Below are 8,772 nucleotides of genomic sequence, written 5' to 3'. Positions count from 1 at the left end.
TCTCCACATCCCCCTTATCCCCTCCCCACTCATCCCTCTCCTCATCTCCTTTTCCCACTCATCACCCCTCTTCTCATCACCGCCCTACTCCCCATCCCACACATCTCCCAACGCCTCATCTCCCGACCCCCTCCCCTCATCTCCCGACCCCCTCCCCACATCTCTCCACTCATCTCTCCCCACGTCTCCCTCCATCTCTCATCTCTCATCTCCCCTCTGCCCCTTTCTCCCCCTCTCCCGTCTACATGCACACGTTATTTTTAGTGACGTTTTGAGACTTGATGTCATGTGACTAAAGTAGTCCCAGGTTATAAAGCTCAATTGCTCCCCCTAGTGGCCGAAATACAACATGATTGGATGTCCGGTGTTGGTCGCGTTTCGCTGGTGTTACATTACAAACACTGCAACTCAGTAGTAGTCAAGATACATTCCAGAGCAGAACTGATGTGAACGAGTGCGCTTTTCAATAAAGTTTAGTTTGTTTTTTTCCCCCCCACCTTCTTTTGGTGACGTCACCAGGAAGCGCCGGAAGTGATCAGATCCATCCCACGTGTAGTGGATAGTGGAGGAGAGGCGCCGCTGGTCGCATACGGGCAGGTGGGTGATATTCTGCATGCAAGGTATTTTGATATTTGCGGTTCCTATTCCGTCGCTGGCGCCACAAGAGGTGGTGAGCGCAGGGTTCTTATAGTGCACACGCTACGCTGCCGGAGCCATGTCTCCCGGGTCACGTGGCTGCTGTTGGCTGCCTTGTACTTGTATGAATGGCTCACTACATACCGGCTGTGCTGCTTTCTATGGGATCACTATTATAACTGGAACATACTGTAGAGCAGCAGAATGTGAAGATATTTAATCTCACATAGTTTCCTATGATGGGTTCCCAAAGCGTACAGTGGGGATTTTATCATATGTAACGTTTTACTTGTTAAAGTGATTCTCAAGTTTGTAAATTATCCCCTGTCTATTGTGTAGCGGATAAGTACCTGATCGCTGGACATCTGACCGCTGCCCCCCACCGATCTGGAGAGCCAAGACTGAAGCGTCCCATGTGAATGGAGCTATGGCCCATTATTTGCGCTGCCGCTATATTCATTAGTATGGGAGTGGTAGCAATAGCCAAGCGTTAGGATCTATGGCACTCCCAAAAGAATAACTGGAGCCATGGTCGATCATTCACGCTGCTGCTATATTCATCGATATAGGAGTGGTAGTGATAGCCAAGCGTTGGGATCTATGGCACTCCCGTAAGAATGAATAGAGCTATGGTCGATCATTCACGCTGCTGCTATATTATGGGAGTACAAAGAAAGTCCGGCTCACCACTAATGGAGATTCAATCCTGGGACGGTGCACGGAAAATGGGTGGCAAATCCAAGTTTAACACAAGAAAAAGTTTCCAGCATCCACATCCACGTTATAAATAACTTTTTTTTGGCTTTATTGAAGATTCATGTTAAAAACATGCGGTAAAATAAACCATTAAGGTAATATGGTTAGGAAGACTCGTTTCGGACATCTTGCATCTTTATTCATAGTCCCTGATTATATTATATTATGGGAGTGGAAGCGATAGCCAAGTGTTGCTATCTATGGCACTCCTGTAAGAATGTCTGGAGCGGTAGTGAGCATGATCCACCATAGCTCCATTCACATTCAGGATCCATGGAGATTCCAGTGGTTGGACCCCCAGTAATCGGAAAGTTATCCATAGAATAGACTTGAAACTATTCTTGTACTTCATACTGACACATAAGAGGCCAAAGATGATCGATAGAAACATTTTCAGAGAAATACATATCTCCATATAAACTTGAACTAAGCATGCCAGTGTCTGGGGGCTTCTGCTGAATGTGTATAAGGGAAAACTGTCTGCTGGCAGTGCGTTACATCTGAGAGACCTGGAAAAAGGAGAGGTGATGGAAACGTTTATATTTTATTTTTTTCAATTTTTAATTTTTTTTTATTTTTTTTTACCCAATTTTTTTTTAAGTCCTTCCAGTGAACTGTAACCTGTGATCGCTTATACTATATACTGCCGTACTACATTGTTGCAGTATATAGCCTTAATTGGGGTCTCCATTCAAGCTTGGCATATAGCAGGGTTTCAGAGGAGTATTACGATAGTGGTAAATGAAGGCATCGGTTCCCTGCAGTCGCCAACCAGTATGCGTGTGTAAACTATTTAAGTGCAGCTGTCAGTGATTGACAGTGGCCTTTAAATAGTTAACATCAGCAGTTGTGACTGGAGCCAATTGCTGCTGTTATGAGCAGATGCCAGGTATGTATTACAGCTAGTGATGAGTGAGTGCTAGCGTGCTCGGTTCTCGTAATGAGCAGTGAGATGGGCTTGACTGAGTATAATGAAAGTCAATGGGAAACGCGAGCATTTTTCCAGATTATTTTCCAGAAAAATGCTCATGTCCTCCATTGACTTCCATAATACTCGGGTACTCGAGTTCCAATCCGAGCGTCCGACCTGCTCATTACGAGTACCGAGCACCCGAGCATGGTAGTGTTTGCTCATCACTAATTACAGTATCTGCTCTATGGGTACCTTCACACTTTAGCGATGCAGCAGCGATCCGACCAGCGATCTGACCTTGTCAGGATCGCTGCTGCATCGCTACATGGTCGCTGGTGAGCTGTCAAACAGGCAGATCTCACCAGCGACCAGTGACCAGCCCCCAGCCAGCAGCGACATGCAAGCGACGCTGCACTTGCACGGAGCCGGCGTCTGGAAGCTGCGGACACTGGTAACTAAGGTAAACATCTGGTATGGTTACCCGATGTTTACATTAGTTACCAGCGCACACCGCTTAGCTTTGCTCTCCTAGCTACAGTACACATCGGGTTAATTAACCCGATGTGTACTGCAGCTACATGTGCAGAGAGCAGGGAGCCGCGCACACTGCTTAGCGCTGGCTCCTTGCTCTCCTAGCTACAGTACACATCGGGTTAATTAACCCGATGTGTAATGCAGCTACATGTGCAGAGAGCAGGGAGCCGCGCACACTGCTTAGCGCTGGCTCCTTGCTCTCCTAGCTACAGTACACATCGGGTTAATTAACCCGATGTGTAATGCAGCTACATGTGCAGAGAGCCGGAGCCGGCAGCACAGGCAGCGTGAGAACTGCGGAGGCTGGTAACTAAGGTAAATATCGGTTAACCACCTTGGTTACCCGATGTTTATCTTGGTTACAGCTTACCGCAGCTGCCAGATGCCGGCTCCTGCTCCCTGCTCGCTTCATTTCGTCGCTCTCTCGCTGTCACACACAGCGAGCTGTGTGTCACAGCGGGAGAGCGCCTTTGAAGAAAACGAACCAGGGCTGTGTGTAACGAGCAGCGATCTCGCAGCAGGGGCCAGATCGCTGCTCAGTGTCACACACAGCGAGATCGCTAATGAGGTCACTGCTGCGTCACAAAAAACGTGACTCAGCAGCGATCTCGGCAGCGAGCTCGCTGTGTGTGAAGCACCCCTATATCAAGAGGGCACAGAGTGTGTAATGGAATTCACACTTGGTATGTCCGTATGTTAGAAATGTTACCACAAACTTTGTCCTGTACCCATATCCATTATTAATATACTCCTCAATAATAGTAAGTCAATTATTTTAATCCTTCTGAAAAATAAAATAATGAAGCACAACCTCTGCTTGCACTCAAGTCTCTGGGACCATAGAAATCCCGGACTGCACTCGGATGACATCATTGTGCAGTCTGTGTTATCTGTGATCTACATTGTAATGGATAGAAGCTTTGGAATTTATCAACATTTGAAAATCACTGATGTCTCCCCGACCACTGATGACACTCAATTTTTTTGCATACATAAAAAAAACTTTTTTTTTTTCCTCCCCCTTGTGTCTTTAGGATGTCCTTTCGTGGAAGAGGAAACTTTAATCGTGGAGGAGGTGGTGGAGGATGGGGTGGAAGAGGAGGTGGCGATAGAGGACGTGGCGGCGATAGAGGACGTGGCTTTGGAGGAAGAGGGGGTTTTGGAGGTAGAGGTGGCTTTGGAGGAAGAGGTGGAGGACGTGGTGGAGGCTTTAACAGAGGAGGATATGACCAGGGACCACCAGAGTATGTTGTTGGTAAGTTGCATTACAAACTTTAACTTTTTTTTTTCCCTTGAAATTGTACATTGGCTTTTTACATTCACCTGTCATAAGTCTTCATACACCTAAGGCTATCTTGCATTTTTTTTTTTTTAAAACGTTTTTACCAAACATTTGAGCCCAACTGAACATAGCAAATAGAGACCATGATATATACATCATATATAAAGAGCAAATGATTGGCGGCTTCACTTACACTGAGAAGATTGGAATGAAGACGTCTGATAAAAAGGAACATGAGTTAGGCTATGTACGCACGTAGCGTTCTGTCCCTGCAGAAATTTCTGCAGCGATTTGAACAGCACACGTGCGCTTCAAACCGCTGCAGAAAGAGTCCGTAATGAAAAAAAAAAGTCGATTCCATGCGCTCTGAGTGCAGCCCCTCCCATAGACGTGACATGTCACTTCTTAGAACGAAGCGCTGCGCTCTAATACGCCACGTGCGCACGGCTCCTGCATAGTCTTCATAGATTATGCTGGGGACGCAGGACGCATGCAGTTACGCTGCGGTGCAGATCGCAGCGTAACTGCATGTAAATACGCAACGTGCGCACATAGCCTTGCTGTGAAATCTGAAAGTTGGAGTAGATGTAACCGGGAAAGATGGGGAGGGGAAGGAGTGGGCTTGATGTATCATGGTCCATACAGCACCTTTATTACCAGTAAGTTTGCATTGCCTCCTAATTGCATAGATTTACAGTTGGGGAAAAAGGTGAAAGGCTGCAAATGTCATGTCATATGCTTAGAAGCAAATGTAGAAGAGATATATGGTAATAGTTTCCATGTGTGATGGGACAAAGTCTATAATGATTAAGACCCGGCTCACTGCTGCAAGGCTTACTGAAGCCGTGCACAGGAGTCAAAAAATCAATCAAAATTACAATAATGTATGACCCTGGCACTATTAATAAATTAATACTGCCGGGGTCAAACATTATTGGAACTTATGGGACGTCACTTTCAAATTAGAAAGTTTCTCCATGTAAATACAAGCAACTTTTTTCATTGGGGGACACAGGACCATGGGTTATGCTGCTGTCACTAGGAGGCTGACACTAAGTAAACAGAAAAAGTTAGCTCCTCCCCAGCAGTATAACCCCTGAGCCGGAGGCGGGCTCAATCAGTTTTTTGCTTAGTGTCGTAGGAGGCTGATGTGGGCCGACTGGGCCCCCTTCAGCCACTTGATTTTTTGCGTATATTTTTTCTTTTTTCTCTCGGCGACGTTCGTCGCTCTCATCTGTTGGATTTCTCTTTTTCTGCAGGTATCGTTTTCTCTACCTCAGCTCTCGCAGCCCGTGTGGGTACCACTCCCCTGGGTCGCAGAAGCTTGACTTGTCGGGCCCTCTCCCCCGTCCAATTCCACGGTACCACTCCCGGGTTGGCACGCGGGGCTAATCCTTACGGGGCACCCCCTATTCACCCTGCGGTATCACCCCAAAGGGTGCAAGGGGCATACAGCAGGGACTGGACCTCGCAGCGCGTCTGGATGATGATCGTGCCCGCAGCGCTGCCTCACTACAGAGGGGGCTCCCTACCCTCACCGGCGTCCATCTCCCTGCCTGCCTGCCTGCCTCATTCTTCTTCTGCGGCCCGCAGCCAGCCCCTCCGGTGTGCGGAGCACACGGACACAGGTGCAGAGCTCCACGCCTGCACACTGCCAGATGCGGCGCCGCCGACCAGGTAGGACACTCCCCCTACCTTCTCCCGGGCGGCTACAAGATATAGGCCCCGGTCCGGGCCTACTCACCGAGCACCCCGGCCTCGCCCCCATCCGGCGCTGGAGTCCACACTGGCAGGGCTCGGCCGGTGCCCGGACATTGCTGCGCGCTGCCGCTCCCGCAGGTAGGACCGTCGGTCTCTACCTTTCCCTGCGCCGGCTGTTTCAAATTTAGGCCCCAGTCCGGGCCTACTCACCGGGCGCCCCAGCCGCGTCTCCATCCGGCGCTGGACTCCTCTCCACACCTGCAGTGCTCGGCCGGTACCAGCTGCCGCGCCGCCGCTCCCGCAAGTAGTACCGCGGTCTCTAGATTCACATGCGCCGGCTGCCTCAAAATTTAGGCCCCGGCTTCGGCCCTGTCTCCGGCGTCACAGGCCCGCCCCCCGCCGCATCGTTATTGGCCGCCGGCCGCTCCGTCTCCGCCCTCCGCTCAGCCCCAGGCATCACAGTGGGGGCGGTGGATGTTTTTTCCCGCTCTCCTGGGCCCGCCTCCAGCCTCCTCAGCGTTCATTTAAAAAAAAAAAAAAAAAAAGAGGGGATTATGTCAAACTCCTGGTATGCGGTTTGCTGACGCTGCAGCAGCCAGTATATCAGGGGAAAATAGACCCAATTTTTCCAGGATTATTAAATACAGTGGGGTTTTTCTTTTACTCAGGGTTTGCGTTTTGTACATTAGATTTTTTAACCCTTCAGGTACCTTTTTCGGGCTTTGCATCAAGACACATCCCAATAGGGTTAGTCTATAGAGCTCTCAGAGCTGAGTTCTTTTTAGTTATTTGGGACCGGTACCTCAAGTTTGCGTTTCCCTTAATGGTAATTTTCCGCACATAATGGCAGATTGGCAGATTGGTGTTGACAGCTACCGCAGTCCCTGGCACCGCTCGCCCCTGTATCTCGCCCCTGCCGGCTGGTTAACGCCCTGTTTCAGGCCATATATTCCCTCGCTGACGTCCCTCGGGTTCGTGCACATGCGCTGCGTCCCCCGCCGACGCTTGGTCATACCATCCACAGAACGGCGCCATTCCCTCGGGGAGACGGGTCCCGTACCAGGGACCTTTTTCCTAGGCTAGAAGCGGACCCGCCAGGTCTCGTCTTTCGTGGCCCCCCAGTGTTTCCACCTTATTCCCCAGGTCCAGACTGCCCTTCCTACGGTAGTCTTACGACCCCTCGGGTGTTGGCCAGGATTTCCATCTACGCTGGACTCCGAGCAGGGCCTGGATGTTTTGGCGCAGGACGAATAGCATGCTAGAAACGGTGAGTCAAGCCGTAAGGCTACGGTCAGCCCCTCTTCTCTCCGTGCACCCAGGTCTCCTTTAGGGCGTTTGGAGCAGACCCTTGATGTGCTCGGGGGACATCCAGAGTTCGCCGAGTTACCGCGTGTTCACAGACAACCACCGGACACGACGTTTACCAGCGGTAAGCCATGTCATTGTCATTATTCCCTTCTCCAAAGGGGTTTTCGGAGAGTATGGCCATGCTACACTGGAGTCTTTGATCACAGACATCTACCAGACACGGCGTTTACCAGCGGTAAGTCGTGTGTTTTTGTCATTATCATTCCCCCGAAGGGCTCTGGGGAGAGGGGGCAGTCGCCTTGCAGAGACGGAGAGGGCAGGCCCCTGCGGTTTCATTGGAATACAGTTCGCCGTGGGACTGCGTTATCACGGATAATCCCAGGCCTCGATTTTTACCAGTGGTAAGTCCTTTTATTGTCATTACCCCTTCTAGAAAGGGGGCTCCAAATGGAAAGGGGCACCCCACCCTGTAGTCGACCCGCCTGTGTTCCTCCGGGTTCTCGTCCCGAACGTGGCGTCCCTCAGAGAATCAGCGAACTCCATACGCAGCGGACCAAGTTCCACCTATGCCGTCCCAGGACTGGTTATCATCTTCAGTGAGTACCCTCTCTTCACATACCTGGGGCCTGCCTGCCGCTCGGCCTGTGCCTCTACCATCAGTGTGTCCACCCGTCGAGACCTCTGACTAGGGATCAGGAACGCAGATTCGGCATCTAGGAGGTCACTGACTTCCCTTCCGACTTTAGGGAACGCCCCTCTGAAGATAGGCGAGTTCAGTGGCCCCCCTTGGCTACGTCAGGGTAGAGTACTTCTCTCCCCTAGACTACGTAAGGGAAGGGTTCATCCCTTTCCCTGCATCGACCCAGAGGCATCAGGATCGTTCCCTCACACTAGGTCCCAGCCCGTTCACGCCGCTCTCGTCAGGAAGCCTCCTTCCCTCCAACAGCCCCTCCGCCTTGCGTGGCAGTGGACCGTTCCAGTTTTTTGTAAGAGCGCTGGCAGGGATCTCTGTCCCTGCGCACCCTACTCTACAGGGATGCCAGGTTCTCTACGCCCACGTACGGCCGGGAGGCCCAGGGTTCTCCCTTCAAGATTCCTTGCTTGAGGTTTAGACCGTCATATTCACTTTCCGCTACTAGGGTAGCTGAGATACCGGAACGAGTCCTCCCAGACCCCGGCTCGGTCCATCATCCCTTAGGCACGGTTTTTTCGAGCCCGGTCAGGGGTAGCTACTCCTCACGCAGGAATAGTTTCCTTCCTGGCACAGAGTCCCGCGTACCCTTGCCACCCGCTCCCGTTTTGGCTATGCGAGCCCTCGGCAGTCTGTGCAGGTGATGGTGACGGTGCACGTACCAGATTTCATCCTTTTCTCTCCAGTGGATCACACTGAAGATCGGAGACAAAGAGGGTTCCGTCTTCACGGTTGATCCGCCAATCTTCTCATAGCGGACCAGTCTTCGAAATCGTCCCTTGAGAAGCTTCCCTTCCCTCCGCTGGAGGATATTATCAACCGTCACCAGTTTCCCGTGCTAGGGTATGCTACCCCCACTTTTTCCTCGGCACGGTCCCGAGGGACAGCCCTAGAGCGTTGTTTTCCCTTCAACATTCCGGAAGCCAGAGTCATCCGGTTAGCACGGCTACA

General features: G+C 51.0%; 1 protein-coding gene across 1 annotated transcript in view; it reads left to right on the top strand.

The window, feature by feature from the left end:
• The first annotated feature begins 495 nt into the window (after window positions 1-495).
• The window catches only part of GAR1 (GAR1 ribonucleoprotein), a 28,668-nt gene continuing 20,391 nt past the window's right edge, over window positions 496-8,772 (top strand). Inside the window, exons 1-2 of the mRNA XM_075336569.1 lie at window positions 496-597; window positions 3,874-4,094. Coding sequence (XP_075192684.1) covers window positions 3,875-4,094 — 220 coding nt within the window. The 5' untranslated portion in view covers window positions 496-597; window position 3,874. The remainder of the gene's footprint in view (window positions 598-3,873; window positions 4,095-8,772) is intronic.

This window comes from Anomaloglossus baeobatrachus, chromosome 1 (genome assembly GCF_048569485.1).
Source record: "Anomaloglossus baeobatrachus isolate aAnoBae1 chromosome 1, aAnoBae1.hap1, whole genome shotgun sequence".
In the NCBI taxonomy this organism is placed as follows: Eukaryota; Metazoa; Chordata; class Amphibia; order Anura; family Aromobatidae; genus Anomaloglossus; species Anomaloglossus baeobatrachus.
The sequence above is the reverse complement of the archived record's forward strand: the minus strand, read 5'-3'. Positions and strand labels throughout refer to the sequence as shown.